Below are 18,229 nucleotides of genomic sequence, written 5' to 3'. Positions count from 1 at the left end.
GCAGACTAACCGTATCGCCTGTATCCTGGTTGTGTTGTTGTTGCAGACTAACCGTATCGCCTGTATCCTGGCTGTGTTGTTGTTGCAGACTAACCGTATCGCCTGTATCCTGGTTGTGTTGTTGTTGCAGACTAACCGTATCGCCTGTATCCTGGCTGTGTTGTTGTTGCAGACTAACCGTATCGCCTGTATCCTGGCTGTGTTGTTGTTGCAGACTAACCGTATCGCCTGTATCCTGGCTGTGTTGTTGTTGCAGACTAACCGTATCGCCTGTATCCTGGCTGTGTTGTTGTTGCAGACTAACCGTATCGCCTGTATCCTGGCTGTGTTGTTGTTGCAGACTAACCGTATCGCCTGTATCCTGGCTGTGTTGTTGTTGCAGACTAACCGTATCGCCTGTATCCTGGCTGTGTTGTTGTTGCAGACTAACCGTATCGCCCGTATCCTGGCTGTGTTGTTGTTAAGACTAACCATATCGCCTGTATCCTGTCTGTGTTGTTGTTGCAGACTAACCGTATCGCCTGTATCCTGGCTGTGTTGTTGTTGCAGACTAACCGTATCGCCTGTATCCTGGCTGTGTTGTTGTTGCAGACTAACCGTATCGCCTGTATCCTGGCTGTGTTCTTGTTGTTGCAGACTAACAGTATCGCCTGTATCCTGGTTGTGTTGTTGTTGTTGCAGACTAACTGTATCGCCTGTATCCTGGTTGTGTTGTTGTTGCAAGCTAACAGTGTAGCCCGTATCCTGGTTGTGTTGTTGTTGCAGACTAACAGTATAGCTCGTATCCTGGTTGTGTTGTTGTTGCAGACTAACCATATAGCCTGTATCCTGGTTGTGTTGTTGTTGCAGACTAACCGTATCGCCTGTATCCTGGTTGTGTTGTTGTTGCAGACTAACTGTATAGCCCGTATCCTGGCTGTGTTGTTGTTGCAGACTAACTGTATAGCCTGTATCCTGGTTGTGTTGTTGTTGCAGACTAACCATATAGCCTGTATCCTGGCTGTGTTGTTGTTGCAGACTAACCGTATCGCCCGTATCCTGGCTGTGTTGTTGTTGCAGACTAACCGTATCGCCTGTATCCTGGTTGTGTTGTTGTTGCAGACTAACCGTATCGCCTGTATCCTGGCTGTGTTGTTGTTGCAGACTAACCGTATCGCCTGTATCCTGGTTGTGTTGTTGTTGCAGACTAACTGTATAGCCCGTATCCTGGCTGTGTTGTTGTTGCAGACTAACTGTATAGCCTGTATCCTGGTTGTGTTGTTGTTGCAGACTAACCATATAGCCTGTATCCTGGCTGTGTTGTTGTTGCAGACTAACCGTATCGCCCGTATCCTGGCTGTGTTGTTGTTGCAGACTAACCGTATCGCCTGTATCCTGGTTGTGTTGTTGTTGCAGACTAACCGTATCGCCTGTATCCTGGCTGTGTTGTTGTTGCAGACTAACCGTATCGCCTGTATCCTGGTTGTGTTGTTGTTGCAGACTAACCGTATCGCCTGTATCCTGGCTGTGTTGTTGTTGCAGACTAACCGTATCGCCTGTATCCTGGCTGTGTTGTTGTTTCAGACTAACCGTATCGCCTGTATCCTGGCTGTGTTGTTGTTGCAGACTAACCGTATCGCCTGTATCCTGGCTGTGTTGTTGTTGCAGACTAACCGTATCGCCTGTATCCTGGCTGTGTTGTTGTTGCAGACTAACCGTATCGCCTGTATCCTGGCTGTGTTGTTGTTGCAGACTAACCGTATCGCCTGTATCCTGGCTGTGTTGTTGTTGCAGACTAACCGTATCGCCTGTATCCTGGCTGTGTTGTTGTTGCAGACTAACCGTATCGCCCGTATCCTGGCTGTGTTGTTGTTGCAGACTAACCATATCGCCTGTATCCTGTCTGTGTTGTTGTTGCAGACTAACCGTATCGCCTGTATCCTGGCTGTGTTGTTGTTGCAGACTAACCGTATCGCCTGTATCCTGGCTGTGTTGTTGTTGCAGACTAACCGTATCGCCTGTATCCTGGCTGTGTTGTTGTTGCAGACTAACCGTATCGCCCGTATCCTGGCTGTGTTGTTGTTGCAGACTAACCGTATCGCCTGTATCCTGGCTGTGTTGTTGTTGCAGACTAACCGTATCGCCCGTATCCTGGCTGTGTTGTTGTTGCAGACTAACTGTATAGCCTGTATCCTGGCTGTGTTGTTGTTGCAGACTAACCGTATCGCCCGTATCCTGGCTGTGTTGTTGTTGCAGACTAACCGTATAGCCTGTATCCTGGCTGTGTTGTTGTTGCAGACTAACTGTATAGCCTGTATCCTGGCTGTGTTGTTGTTGCAGACTAACTGTATAGCCTGTATCCTGGCTGTGTTGTTGTTGCAGACTAACCGTATAGCCTGTATCCTGGCTGTGTTGTTGTTGCAGACTAACCGTATAGCCTGTATCCTGGCTGTGTTGTTGTTGCAGACTAACCGTATAGCCTGTATCCTGGCTGTGTTGTTGTTGCAGACTAACTGTATAGCCTGTATCCTGGCTGTGTTGTTGTTGCAGACTAACTGTATAGCCTGTATCCTGGCTGTGTTGTTGTTGCAGACTAACCGTATCGCCTGTATCCTGGCTGTGTTGTTGTTGCAGACTAACCGTATCGCCCGTATCCTGGCTGTGTTGTTGTTGCAGACTAACTGTATAGCCTGTATCCTGGTTGTGTTGTTGTTGCAGACTAACCGTATCGCCTGTATCCTGGCTGTGTTGTTGTTGCAGACTAACCGTATCGCCTGTATCCTGGCTGTGTTGTTGTTGCAGACTAACCGTATCGCCTGTATCCTGGCTGTGTTGTTGTTGCAGACTAACTGTATAGCCTGTATCCTGGCTGTGTTGTTGTTGCAGACTAACTGTATAGCCTGTATCCTGGCTGTGTTGTTGTTGCAGACTAACCGTATCGCCTGTATCCTGGCTGTGTTGTTGTTGCAGACTAACCGTATCGCCCGTATCCTGGCTGTGTTGTTGTTGCAGACTAACTGTATAGCCTGTATCCTGGCTGTGTTGTTGTTGCAGACTAACCGTATCGCCCGTATCCTGGCTGGCAGTAAGAAGAAGATCTGTACAAAGAAGCCCAGGTTCATGTCTGCCTGCGCCCAGCTCATCATCGCCTCTCTACTCATCCTGCTGCAGCTGGGCATCATAGTGGCTCTCTTCCTCATGGAACCCCCACAGGTAGGCCATGCCCATTGTGTGTGTGTGTGAGTGTTTACAGTACGTACATGCTGACACTGTGTCACGGATCCCTCTGGAACTTTCATTGCGCACACCTGGCCCCTATTCCCACTAATTGTATTTGTATATAAACTCAGCAAAAACAGAAACGTCCTCTCACTGTCAACTGCATTTATGTTGGAGCAACAAACTGGGAACAAAAAGAGAATAACTTAACGTGTAAATATTTGTTTAAAACAGAACAAGATTCAAGAACTGAGACCTAAACTGAACAAGTTCCACAGACATGGGACTAACAGAAATGGAATAATGTGTCCCTGAACAAAGCGAGGGTCAAAATCAAAGTAACAGTCAGTATCTGGTGTGGCCACCAGCTGCATTAATTACAGCAGTGCATCTCCTCCTTGTGGACTGCACCAGATGTGCCAATTCTTGCTGTGAGATGTTACCCCACTCTTCCACCAAGGCACCTGCAAGTTCCCGGACATTTATGGGGGGAATGGCCCTAGCCCTCACCCTCCGATCCAACAGGTCCCAGACCTGCTCAATGTGATTGAGATCCGGGCTCTTCGCTGGCCATGGCAGAACACTGACATTCCTGTCTTGCAGAAAATCACACACAGAACGAGCAGTATGGCTGGTGGCATTGTCATGCTGGAGGGTCATGTCAGGATGAGCCTGCAGGAAGGGTACCACATGAGGGAGGAGGATGTCTTTCCTGTAACGCACAGCATTGAGATTGCCTGCAATGACAACAAGCTCAGTCCGATGATACTGTGACACACCGCCCCAGACCATGACGGACCCTCCACCTCCAAATCGATCCCGCTCCAGAGTACAGGCCTCTGTGTGTCGCTCATTCCTTCGACGATGAACGCGAATCCGACCATCACCCCCTGATGAGACGAAACCGCGACTTATCAGTGAAGAGCACTTTTTGCCAGTCCTGCATGGTCCAGCGACAGTGGGTTTGTGGCCATAGGCACGTTGTTGTGATGTCTGGTTTGGATCTGCCTAACAACAGGCCTACAAGCCCTCAGTCCAGCCTCTCTCAGCCTGTTGCGGACAGTCTGAGCACAAATGGAGGGATTGTGCGTTCCTGGTGTAACTCGGGCAGTTGTTGTTGCCATCCTGCACCTGTGGTCTGCCACTGCGAGGACGATCAGCTGTCCGTCTTGTCTCCCTGTAGCGCTGTCTTAGGCGGCTCACAGTTCGGAAATTGCAATCTATTTCCCCGGCCACATCTGCTGTCCTCATGCCTCCTTGCAGAATGCCTAAGGCACTTCCACACAGATGAGCAGGGACCCTGGGCATCTTTCTTTTGGTGTTTTTCAAAGTCAGTAGAAAGGCCTCTTTGGTGTCCTAAGTTTTCATAACTGTGACCTTAATTGCCTACCGTCTGTAAGCTGTTAGTGTCTTAATGACCGTTCCACAGGTGCATGTTCATTATTTGCTTATGGTTCATTGAACATGCATGGGAAACAGTGTTTAAACCCTTTACAATGAAGATCTGTGAAGTTATTTTGATATTTACGAATTATCTTTAAAAGACAGGGTCCTGAAAAAGGGATTTTTCTTTTTTTGCTGAATTTATGTGCCCTTTATTCACTATGGTGCTGTTATTGTTACAATGTCCGTTGGTACGTGTGAGTACCTGTGCTGTGTGTTTTGGGCTTTCCTGCCCTTGTGGATTGCACAGATGATTATGGGTCTCGTCCCGTGTGATAATCATTGTGCGCTAGTGTTATTTATTCGAGGTACTCCTCGCTCTTTTGTTTGAGGTTTCAACCCTGTGTTTTTGTATAGTGCTTGTTTGGTCTTCGCCCCGTACCTTTACATGGCACGCCGTAATTTGGGTAAAAAAATAAAAACTATTACGCATTCCTGCGCCTGTCTCCCGATCCTTCATGCCAACGTGACACACTGATGGCTTTACTACCTGCAGGTGATCCACGACTACCCCAGCATCCGGCAGGTCAACCTCATCTGTTACACCACCAACCTGGGCGTGGTGGCGCCACTGGGTTACAATGGCCTGCTGATCCTGAGCTGCACCTTCTACGCCTTCAAGACACGTAACGTCCCAGCCAACTTCAACGAGGCCAAGTACATCGCCTTCACCATGTACACCACCTGTATTATCTGGCTGGCCTTCGTGCCCATCTACTTCGGTTCCAACTACAAGATCATCACCATGTGCTTCAGCGTCAGCCTCAGTGCCACTGTGGCGCTCTGCTGCATGTTCGCACCCAAGGTAAGACACACAACACTAGAGATAGAAAGTGGAGACAAACTAACTTCAACTTTAACAACAAAGGAGTTTGACTGAGGACCTTGAAAAGTAATGTTTTTTGGAAGATTGTGTTTGGCTATAAGGTTATTTATTTGTATTTTATTTATTTATTTTTCGGGGGTAGATCAGCTTTAATATTGCTGGTAGATTGTAATTGACTGCATCACTTCCAATCCCCCACATATATTTTTTGCAAATATACAGTTAAAATTGGAAGTTTACATACACTTAGGTTAGAGTCATTAAAACTCGTTTTTCAACCACTTCACAAATTTCTTTATAACAAACTATAGTTTTGGCGTGTCGGTTAGGACATCTACTTTGTGCATGACACAAGTAATTTTTCCAACAATTGTTTACAGACAGATTATTTCACTTATCATTCACTGTATCACAGTTCCAGTGGGTCAGAAGTTTACATACACTACGTTGACCGTGCCTTTAAACAGCTTGGAAAATTCCAGAAAATGATGTCATGGCTTTAGAAGCTTCTGATAGGCTAATTGACATCATCAAGGCCTACCTTCAAACTTAGTGCATATCTTCATGAGAAAATCAAAAGAAATCAGCCAAGACCTCAGATTTTTTTTTTACACCTCCACAAGTCTGGTTCATCCTTGGGAACCATTTCCAAATACCTGAAGGTACCACGTTCATCTGTACAAACAATAGCACACAAGTATAAACACCACGGGACCACGCAGTGGTCATACTGCTCAGGAAGGAGATGCGTTCTGTCTCCTAGAGATTAACGTACTTTGGTGCGAAAAGTGCTAATCAATCCCAGAACAACAGCAAAGGACCTTGTGCAGATGCTGGAGGAAACAGGTACAAAAGTATCTATATCCACAGTAAAACAAGTCCTATATTGATATATCCTGAAAGGCCGCTCAGCAAGGAAGAAGCCACTGCTCCAAAATCGCCATAAAAAAGCCAGACTACTGTTTGCAACTGCACATGGGGACAAAGGTCATACTTTTTGAAGAAATGTTCTCTGCTCTGATGAAACAAAAATAGAACTATTAGGCCATAATGACCATCGTTATGTTTGGAGGGAAAAGGGGGAGGCTTGCAAGCTGAAGAACACCATCCCAACCGTGAAGCACGGGGGTGGCAGCATCATGTTGTGGGGGTGCTTTGCTGCAGGAGGGACTGACTGGTGAACTTATGTGGATATATTGAAGCAACATCTCAAGATATCAGTCAGGAAGTTAAAGCTTGGTCGCAAATGGGTCTTCCAAATGGCATACTTCGAAAGTTGTGGCAAAATGGCTTAAGGACAACAAAGGCAAGGTATTGGAGTGGCCATCACAAAGCCCTGACCTCAATCCTATAGAACATTTGTGGGCAGAACTGAAAAGGCGTGTGCAAGCAAAGAGGCCTACAAACCTGACTCAGTTACACCAGCTCTGTCAGGAGCAATGGGCCAACATTCACCCAACTTATTGTGGGAAGCTTGTGGAAGGCTACCTGAAACGTTTGACCCAAGTTAAATCATTTCAAGGCAATGCTACCAAATACTAATTGAGTGTATGTAAACTTTTGACCCACTGGGATTGTGATGAAATAAATAAAAGCTGAAATAAATCACTCTCTACTATTTGTTCTGACATTTCACATTCTTAAAATAAAGTGGTGATCCTAACTGACCTAAGACAGGAAATTTTCACTAGGATTAAATGTCAGTAATTGTGAGCAACTGCGTTTAAATGTATTTGGCTAAGGTGTATATAAACTTCCGACTTCAACTGTATATACATACACTACCGTTCAAAAGTTTGGGGTCACTTAGAAATGTCCTTGTTTTTGAAAGAAAAGCTCATTTTTTGTCCATTAAAATAACATCAAATTGATCAGAAGTACAGTGTAGACATTGTTAATGTTGTAAATGACTATTGTAGCTGGAAACGGCAGATTTTTAATGGAATATCTACATAGGCATACAGAGGACCATTATCAGCAACCATCACTCCTGTGTTCCAATGCTATTCCAAGTTGATAATTTTAAAAGGCTCATTGATCATTAGAAAACCCTTTTGCAATTATGTTAGCACAGCTGAAAACTGTCGTGCTGATTAAAGAAGAAAATAAAACTGGCCTTCTTTAGACTAGTTGAGTATCTGGAGCATCAGTATTTGTGGGTTCAACTAAAGGCTCAAAATGGCCAGAAACAAAGACCTTTCTGAAACTCGTCTGTCTATTCTTGTTCTGAGAAATTAAGGCTATTCCATGCGAGGAATTGCCAAGAAACTGAAGGTCACGTACAACGCTGTGTGCTACTCTTTTCACAGAACAGCGCAAACTGTCTCTAACTAGAATAGAAAGAGGAGTGGGAGGTGCACAACTGAGCAAGAGGACAAGTACATTAGAGTCTCTAGTTTGAGAAACAGACGCCTCACAAGTCCTCAACTGGCAGCTTCATTAAATAGTACCCGCAAAACACCAGTCTCAACGTCAACAGTGAAGAGGCGACTCCGGGATGCTGGCCTTCTAGGCAGAGTTGCAAAGAAAAATCCATATCTCAGATCAGGCAATAAAAATAAAATATTAAGATGGGCAAAAGAACACAGACACTGGACAGAGGAACTCTGCCAAGAACGCCAGCATCCCAGAGTCGCCTCTTCACTGTTGACGTTGAGACTGGTGTTTTGCGGGTACTATTTAATGAAGCTGCCATTTGAGGACTTGTTTCTGATGTCCATTCGGTTCTATTTGCCATATCTTTCAAACTGTGCTCTTTCACAAAAACGTATTGGTTATAAGGGGTTTGTGAAGGGTTATAATAGTGTTATATAGTGCCTAGTGTGCAGTCTATGCTTATGAATGGTTATGAAGCTCTTCGGTCTGTCTCTCTCTCTCTCTCCAGGTGTATATCATCCTGGCCAAGCCGGAGCGTAACGTGCGCAGTGCCTTCACTACGAGCACGGTAGTACGCATGCATGTGGGCGATGGGAAGTCCTCCTCGGCTGCCAGCCGCTCCTCCAGCCTGGCCAACCTCTGGAGGCGACGCGGCTCCGCCGGAGAGACACTCAGGTGTGTGTGTGTGTGTGTGTGTGTGTGTCGCAGGGAATACATAGAGATGCTGTAAAGGCTGTTTGGGGTCACACAGGAGGTAGAGTTCAGCTGAGGAATGTTTCAGAGATCGGTGCTGGGTCACTGCTCGCTAAGTGAATCTCATTTGAGGGCCGTTTCAGTAACAGCCTTTTTAGTGCAGGGCCATTTGAAGGCCATCTGAGTCAAGGCCATCTGAGTCAATGCTTCCCCAGCCGCTGTGAGTCTGTCTCTCTCTGTCTCTCTCTGTCTGACCTGAGTCCGACCCGCATACCTGATTATGCAGACCACTTTCCAGGAGAAAGAGAGAGTGGGGAGAGAGAGAGAGAGAGGGGGGACAGATAGAGAGAGGGGGAGAGAGAGAGAGATGGAGAGAGGGGGAGGGAGAGAGAGAGAGGGGAGAGAGAGAGAAGGGGGACAGAGAGAGAGAGGTGGAGAAAGAGAGAGAGATGGAGAGAGGGGGAGGGAGAGAGAGAGAGGGGAGAGAGAGAAGGGGAGAGAGAGAGAGAAAGGGGAGTGCGAGAGAAGGGAGGGAGAGAGGAAGATAAAAAACAATTGGAAGAGGACGGGCTAAAGACCAAGCTCTCCATCTCTAATGGAACAACCACATGACCAAGCTCTCCATCTCTAATGGAACAACCACGTGACCAAGCTCTCCATCTCTAATGGAACAACCACGTGACCAAGCTCTCCATCTCTAATGGAACAACCACATGACCAAGCTCTCTATCTCTAATGGAACAACCATGTGACCAAGTTCTCCATCTCTAATGGAACAACCACGTGACCAAGCTCTCCATCTCTAATGGAACAACCACGTGACCAAGCTCTCCATCTCTAATGGAACAACCACGTGACCAAGCTCTCCATCTCTAATGGAACAACCATGTGACCAAGCTCTCCATCTCTAATGGAACAACCATGTGACCAAGCTCTCCATCTCTAATGGAACAACCACGTGACCAAGCTCTCCATCTCTAATGGAACAACCATGTGACCAAGCTCTCCATCTCTAATGGAACAACCACGTGACCAAGCTCTCCATCTCTAATGGAACAACCATGTGACCAAGCTCTCTATCTCTAATGGAACAACCACGTGACCAAGCTCTCCATCTCTAATGGAACAACCACATGACCAAGCTCTCCATCTCTAATGGAACAACCACGTGACCAAGCTCTCCATCTCTAGTGGAACAACCACATGACCAAGCTCTCCATCTCTAATGGAACAACCACGTGACCAAGCTCTCCATCTCTAATGGAACAACCATGTGACCAAGCTCTCCATCTCTAGTGGAACAACCATGTGACCAAGCTCTCCATCTCTAATGGAACAACCATGTGACCAAGCTCTCCATCTCTAGTGGAAGAACCACATGACCAAGCTCTCCATCTCTAATGGGACAACCACGTGACCAAGCTCTCTATCTCTAATGGAACAACCATGTGACCAAGCTCTCTATCTCTAATGGAACAACCACGTGACCAAGCTCTCCATCTCTAGTGGAACAACCATGTGACCAAGCTCTCCATCTCTAATGGGACAACCACGTGACCAAGCTCTCCATCTCTAATGGAACAACCATGTGAAAAGCCATATGAAATGACAACGTGCTGCTCCACAGAGTCAAAAGGAAAAGAGAAAAAGACAGTCTCTTTAGTCGGCTGGTTACGGTCTCGTTTGCCAAGACTACAACCAGAAGATGTGGTCCCACGTGGCTCAGTTGGTAGAACATGGCATTTGCAACGCGAAGATTGTGGGTTTGATTCTCATGAGGGACCAGTATGAGAAAATGTATGGCAAATGTATGCACGCTCTACGGTAAGTCGCTCTGGAAAAGAAATGTGTCAGAAACATTCCTCTTTCCGGCTCTTTCTCCCCCTGTTGTCTGTGTGCTGAGGTTATATGAGTCCTCCCATAGCAGCATGATTTAATCAGACGCTCCATCATAGATTAATCACACTAATTAACCTGACAATTGGGAGAGAGAAGAGGAGGAGATGGATGGGAGATGGAGGGGAGGAATAGAGAAAATGGTTTCTACACTGATATGGACCAGCTGAAACACACTTATTTAATTTCCTGTTTTCACTTCCTGTTTCCTGTCTCTACAGCTCCAATGGAAAGTCAGTATCTTGGGCCCAGACGGAGCGGGGTTCCCGTGGAAACCACCTGTGGCAGCGCCTGTCGTTCCACATCAAGAGGAAGGAGAATAACCAGACAGCTGTCATCAAGCCCTTCTCCAAGACCCCAGAGGGGCGCTACAGTGGGCGTGCTGACCTGCTCCCCCACATGCCCTTGCCCTCCGTACCACACTCCCACTCTGATGCAGACAAGACTCTGTATGAACTCACAGAGGCAGAGGAGAGATACCCCGAGGAGAGATATCCAATCACCTACCGGCCTCAGACCCCTTCACCAATCAGCACTGTCAGCCAGCGCATGCATGGGGCGGGACTAAGGGATGAGCCACTTGTCATGGGCGTACCAAGCTACCTGACCGGTGGTTCTGTCGGCGGGGTCGATGTGTGTGACAGTTCTTTGATGGATCAGATCAGCTGCGTGGTTAACCGTTTCACTGCCAACATCAGTGAGCTCAACAGCATGATGCTCTCCCCGTCTCCCACACACTCACACACACACTCTCACACACACGCCCACACACACACCCTGACGCCCTCCCACCATGCAGACCCCTTCCTCCTCCCCCGGGAGATCCCCCTCCCCCCCACCATGACCACATACGCTGACGTCCAGCCCATCCCCCCTGTAGAGTCCAACGTAGGTGGATGCGCCTGCCTCGCTCACCCCCTGCCTCACCCTCACCCCCTGCCTCACCCTCAGGCCTCCCCATCTCCAGTGCGACACCTCACTGCAGGGGCGGGGTCCCCTTTAAGGAGGGCAGAGCTGGAAGAGGAGCTAATGAATCTGACCCCGCCCTCGCCCTTCCGTGATTCGCTGGGGTCGAGCAGTGGCTCCCCGGTCTCAGAGTCCACCCTGTGTCTGCCCCCGCCCTCGTCCCCTCCACCCAAATACGAAATGCTGACCCTGAGAAACTACAGCCAGAGCTCTTCCTCACTGTGAGAGAAGGATGAGAGGAGATGAGGAGAAGAGGAGGAGAGTGAAAGGACAGAGACGGAGAGGGGGGACAGAGAAAGAACAGTCTCTTGGGGGAGAAAATGGAGATGGCTGCCTTGTAATAGCGGGAGAACGAGAGAAGATTGGCCAGATCCTCAGAGAGGTGAAAGCCCTGTTAGATGGAGCGACAGGAACAGGACACATAATCGTGTGATGTCATTGGACGGTGACCTGCAGTGTTTGTGTTTACATGTGTTCAGTTAGCAGCGAGGTGAAGTATAATAAAGTATAATGAAGTATAATGAAGTATAATGAAGTATAATTTAGGCATCCAAAGCGAGAACAAGGACTACAAAAAAATACTTTAGCGTTCTGGTGTTCAAAAGTATGTCTCTCCTTAGAGGTGTGTTTGGTCTTTCTTTTGGTAGTGGCCTTAAACTAAAACGGCTGTCAACTAATTAGAGATGTTTATTGTGGTAGGGGGCACCTGCATAGAGACATGTGGACCCACTGAGTGTCTAAGAACCTCTAACCTCACAGGACTGACCAGCTGCTGCCATGGACACATGGAATAACTATAAGGGCTGGGCAGAGCAGCTATGTCCACTGGCGCCCCAACACACGCACACACACACACACACACACACACACACACACACACACACACACACACACACACACACACACACACACACACACACACACACACACACACACACACACACACACACACACACACACACACACACACACACAGACACAGACACACACACACACACACACACAGACACGTGCATAATGGCTGATGTGGGGAAAAGTGTAAATACAAAAAGATCTTGGATGGAATCTAAATATCAGATGCTTCTGTTTATACATACCATGTATAGTATGAAATACTAAACAACTGTCTTAGTATTGTTTCTCTCTCTCTCTCTTTCTCTCTGTCTCTCTCTCTCTCTCTCTCTCTCTCTGTGTTTCTTTGATATTTGAGGTCTTTTGGACAATTATTTACTTCAGAAGTTTGAATGTATAATATTTTCTACATGATTCCTGAAGCTTTGGGACCAAACATTCCACACCTCTGTGTCTGTGATTCTGAGGAGGCATTCTACTAAACTAACTAGTATTGAACAGTTATACAGTAGTCAGTAACGTGCTAGAAAACTATCCTGATTCAAGTAGTAAAATCAATCAATCAAACTAAAGTGAACTAGACATGCAGGCAATGTTCCCTCAAAAACATGTAGGCGCTGAGCAAATTTCTGGTCTGCTGAGCGCAAACTTGAACATTGTTAAAATTCTGTAAAACTTCCAGCCGGCGTTTACTGTTTAAATGACAGTTTTCACAGTGGCCAAGTAGGCTACAATATGTTGTTGAGTTGTTTGATGCAAGAAACCACTTTACAAAATAAAATGCATTATTATTCCCATACCATTATTACAGAGAATCAGACAAATTATGCTTCCCTTTGCCTATTGGCTACTTAGATTATTCAAGCCTGTCTCAAAATACAACACTGCCCCTTTAAGACAAAAAAAAGGCTCTTTAGATGTCTAGAAATGTACATGTTTTGTACATTTTGTACAATCACTCCCCTGCTGCTGACTACAAATGATCTAGAACCTAATAATTCACTAACTAGCAAATGATATGAACAAAATGTGCACGTGTGACTACATGTCTCTCTCGCTTTGATCTCAACAAGCTCACCTACTCACCACCACTCATGCTGTTCATGCTGTAAACACAGTCCAGTTCAATGTAAATGGTACAGAACCATATATGGCAATGGTCTATTTGCATATCGACCTACTGCAGCTCTGATTGGTTATGACACACTGGTCTGTGTACAGTCGTGGCCAAAGGTTTTGAGAATGACACAAATATTAATTTTCACAAAGTCTGCTGCCTCAGTTTGTATGATGGCAATTTGCATATACTCCAGAATGTCATGAAGGGTGATAAGATGAATTGCAATTAATGGCAAAGTCCCTCTTTGCCATGCAAATGAATTGAATCCCCCCAAAAACATTTCCACTGGATTTCAGCTCTGCCACAAAAAGACCAGCTGACATCCTGTCAGTGATTCTCTTGTTAACATAGGTGTGAGTGTTGACGAGGACAAGGCTGGAGATCACTCTGTCATGCTGATTGAGTTCGAATAACAGACTGGAAGCTTCAAAAGGAGGGTGGTGCTTGGAATCATTGTTCTTCCTCTTTCAAACATGGTACCTGCAAGGAAACACGTGCCATTGCATCTAAATCAACAATTTATCGGATCATCAAGAACTTGAAGGAGAGCGGTTCAATTGTTGTGAAGAAGGCTTCAGGGCGCCCAAGAAAGTCCAGCAAGCTCCAGCACCGTCTCCTAAAGTTGATTCAGCTGCGGGATCGGGGCACCACCAGTACAGAGCTCGCTCAGGAATGGCAGCAGGCAGGTGTGAGTGCATCTGCACGCACAGTGAGGCAAAGACTTTTGGAGGATGGCCTGGTGTCAAGAAGGGCAGCAAAGAAGACACTTCTCTCCAGGAAAAACATCAGGGACAGACTGATATTCTGCAAAAGGTACAGGGATTGGACTGCTGAGGACTGGGGTAAAGTCATTTTCTCTGATGAATCCCCTTTCCGATTGTTTGGGGCATCCGGAAAAAAGCTTGTCCGGAGAAGACAAGGTGAGCGCTACCATCAGTCCTGTGTTATGCCAACAGTAAAGCATCCTGAGACCATTCATGTGTGGGGTTGCTTCTCAACCAAGGGATTGGGCTCACTCACAATTTTGCCTAAGAACACAGCCATGAATAAAGAATGGTACCAACACATCCTCTGAGAGCAACTTCTCCCCTCCATCCAGGAACAGTTTGGTGACGAACAATGGCTTTTCCAGCATGATGGAGCACCTTGCCATAAGGCAAAGGTGATAACTAAGTGGCTCGGGGAACAAAACATTTCTATTTTGGGTCCATGGACAGGAAACTCACCAGACCGTATTAATCCCATTGAGAACTTGTGGTCAATCCTCAAGAGGCGGGTAGACAAACAAAAACCCACAAATTCTGACAAACTCCAAGCATTTTGCAAGAATGGGCTGCCATCAGTCAGGATGTGGCCCAGAAGTTAATTGACAGAATGCCAGGGCGGATTGTAGAGGTCTTGAAAAAGAAGGGTCAACACTGCAAATGTTGACTCTTTGCATCAACTTCACGTAATTGTCACTAAAAGCCTTTGACACTTATGAAATGCTTGTAATTATACTTCAGTATTCCATAGTAACATCTGACAAAAATATCTAGACACTGAAGCAGCAGCCTTTGTTAAACGACTGTAGAGTACAAGCTGAGTAGTGTGTGTCAATGGAATAGAATCCTACTTCGATGTGTTCTGCCAACAACATCTCTTTCATAACTTGTTTTGTTTCGGTATGCTGCATTGCAAGTGGCTAATATTGCCTTGATTCAATCCCAATTGCCACAGTAAAGGAAAACGTTGACAGTGTTAACAGGGAAAACTCTGGAACAGTGGTCACCAACCAGTCAAAATGCTGAGATCTACCACAGATTTTTTTATTAACATGACTTAAAAAAACGTAAACCTATGCAACATTAACCAATTAAAAACAGTTCTGTAGCAATGAGGTTTGTGCAGTAAACTATAGGCCCAATACATTATCACCACATATTGGCTTTGCTTGAATTTACCTGCCAATGCATTGTTGTTCAGGCCATTTCGAAATTGGAGCTAGACTGTATGATCACACCAGTAATAGATCCGTTGCTGTATTACTTGTGAGGCACAGCTGAGTGAGCAAACATTTAAATCATTCGCTTTTTATTTGTATTTTACTGGGCTGATGGTGCCTCCATCTGATGGTCAGTCTCAGCGGAGGGAGAGAGCAGCAGATTGTGGGTCCGTCTCTCAACATCCTTCCTCTCTCCCTTTCCTCCACTGACACTGACCAAACAGGGACACCGTCTTCCAGCTGATGGCGAAACTCGAGTCGCACCTCATTATTTCTGCCTCATGCACAAATTCATGTTGTTACTCCTATGAACAGAAAAAGTCAAATATTCCTTGATATTAAAAAAAGACCCAAACCACTAATAACAACAACACAAGCCTATATATAGATACACTTTCCTACTCATTCATTACTGCTGCAGTGCTTGTTGTAGCGCTGAGTGGAAATAGGAAGAACGCTCATTTTATGTCTTATAAAAGTGTTGAATACACAGTGTTGACAGTGCTGAGTAAGATCATAAACATGAACTCATAAAAACAGCAGCTCTTTGCTGTATGCGTTGACAGTCTCTCTCTAGTCAGGGTTTGAAACGTTTTAAAATCTCACAGTATCAACTTTTCTGTAGCTTTCTTTCATGTCTGCTACATTACTGCAGACTCAGTCATCTGAGCAATCTGATTGGCCAGCGGTAGACCTATAGTGCATTTGATTTTTCTCTCTGGGCCTGCCGGGAAGAAAACGTTTGTACCTCAGACACATGAAATGGTTCAAATGGCAACAGTTCGCCGACCCAGCACTCAGGGCAGCTGAATCAGGTGCACCTATCGCCTCAAAAATATAGGAACACAATGCTCTATCATTGGGTTTTTTACAGAAATGTTTGACCATCGACTAGGAATGCCTTGGAGATTGACCAGTCAATCTTGATCGACCGGTTGGTGACCACTGCTCTAGAAAGTTGAGTAAAGTTCAACCTCGTGCTACTCTCTGTGGGCTGATATTTCTTCTGAGTGGCAGTCTCAGGGGAGCTGCACGGCAGTCTGCGCACCAACACACACACATTGCACCCAGCCCCCTGTCTAAGACTGATGTCTGAAGTCATGTTTGCTTCATGCTGTCAGAAGGGCTTGTAGATGTTTTAGCACACTGATTTAGCGCTGTGCATCCCCTCTGGCTCTAGAGCTAGGAGGGCCAGAATGAGAATATTTGTGAGATCCAGAGGAATTTTGCAGAAACGGATCGACTTCTGGCATAACAATGTGTGTGACTTTGTAGCAGGTTGGTATTTATTGCCCTGGAGTCAGAAATAAGTGATTTCCCCTTATATATGCCAGCTGCAAATGTAGGTATAAAATTAGATTTGATGACTTTGTGTCTGTGCCAGCTAGTGACCACTCCGCAGAGCTGCCTCCAGAACAAGAGTCATAACAAAAAACACTAACCTGCCAACCACAAAGTCATAAAAGCTGGTTTAGAAACCTCAACCTAACCTTAACCACAATATTAACCCTAACGTGTAACCTTTAAATTACCATCAAAAAGCTCTTTATTTTTGTTTCCCATTTTGACTGGCCCATCCAGCACAAATCTCTCACTTCTGCCTCCAGGGCAAGATTCATGACAATAAACGTCTACCTGTGACTTGGTACCATTGTTCGCTTAGACACGGGCCAGTAGAGAGAACAGCTTCTCTCAGACATACTGGTTCTGTACATAACAAGGGCATGCAATGACAGATCCTAAAATTATATTTACATTTACATATCAAAAAGGTAAAATAAATAAATAATAAGATTTACAAAAATACATGTTTTTCAAATTATGATTATGTTGTGACATATACAGTACCAATATGACAAAAAAAATTGTGTTGCATTGAATGTGAGAGTGTAGGTTACTATTCAAATGTCAAATGTCAAAAATACAGAAATACCTAAAAAAAAATATTATTGTGCCAAAGGGTGTGAGGGCTTGGGAGGGTAACATGTTGGGTGGTTTCGTAGAAGTCAACTGTTTTTATTGTTTTGGATATTTTCTATATAAATATATTCCTGATTTTTAAACCTTAAGCAATACTACCCATACATGACACACATCTGTACTGGGTACAAGTCCCGTAGTCTGGAGTACCTCAGTCTCCTATCACAGCTATACACACCCCTCTCCCTTCTACCTACAACTCTCTAAGAAACCATTCATCACAGAACAGTGCCATTGACTAATGACCTTTAAACAATGTTGAGATAGAGATAGCTTTGTTGTGGCTATGGAGTGTAATTTACCTGTGTTTATGTTGAGATAGTATTGATGCAGCTTGTTCTGTGTGTGTGTGTGTGTGTGTGTGTGTGTGTGTGTGTGTGTGTGTGTGTGTGTGTGTGTGTGTGTGTGTGTGTGTGTGTGTGTGTGTGTGTGTGTGTGTGTGTGTGTGTGTGTGTGTGTGGCAGCAGCAGCAGCTTGACTCAGCACTTTGACTCCATGTTGCCCCACTGGGCTGTTCTGAGTTACTCTACTCTGCTGCATTGGCAGAAACATAGGATTCACAGTAACTCCTTATATTCCATTCTATTATTTATAAGGCTGATTCCTATAAACAACACTAAGATCAAGCCTAGAAATGCTAAACTGATCTGTGGAAAACTGACCTGAGCTCATATTTGTGAATGTAAAATGGTACACATCAGCTAGGGCTGGAGATTTCCACAGGGAGACAGACAGAACACAGCTTTTTCCACAGGGCTGGAAGTTTCCACAGTGACACAGCCTGAACACACATTCTCCTCCTACAGGGCTGTGTCCTAACTTGTGATACTGACGTCTTAGTTGCTCAAATCATACAATGATTGGGAGATTTGCATGACATTTCGAGACTCTGGCA

General features: G+C 45.6%; 1 protein-coding gene across 1 annotated transcript in view; it reads left to right on the top strand.

Annotated features, from left to right (window-relative positions):
* Nucleotides 1–12,290, top strand: part of LOC109909495 (metabotropic glutamate receptor 5) — an 18,824-nt gene extending 6,534 nt beyond the window's left edge. Inside the window, exons 7-10 of the mRNA XM_031795546.1 lie at nucleotides 3,034–3,192; nucleotides 5,138–5,446; nucleotides 8,352–8,518; nucleotides 10,654–12,290. Of these exons, the coding sequence (XP_031651406.1) occupies nucleotides 3,034–3,192; nucleotides 5,138–5,446; nucleotides 8,352–8,518; nucleotides 10,654–11,623 (1,605 nt within the window). The 3' untranslated portion in view covers nucleotides 11,624–12,290. The remainder of the gene's footprint in view (nucleotides 1–3,033; nucleotides 3,193–5,137; nucleotides 5,447–8,351; nucleotides 8,519–10,653) is intronic.
* The last annotated feature ends 5,939 nt before the right edge of the window (nucleotides 12,291–18,229 follow it).

Source organism: Oncorhynchus kisutch, linkage group LG18 (genome assembly GCF_002021735.2).
Source record: "Oncorhynchus kisutch isolate 150728-3 linkage group LG18, Okis_V2, whole genome shotgun sequence".
NCBI classification, from domain to species: domain Eukaryota; kingdom Metazoa; phylum Chordata; class Actinopteri; order Salmoniformes; family Salmonidae; genus Oncorhynchus; species Oncorhynchus kisutch.
Note: the sequence above shows the minus strand (reverse complement) of the source record. Positions and strands in the feature narration are given on the sequence as shown.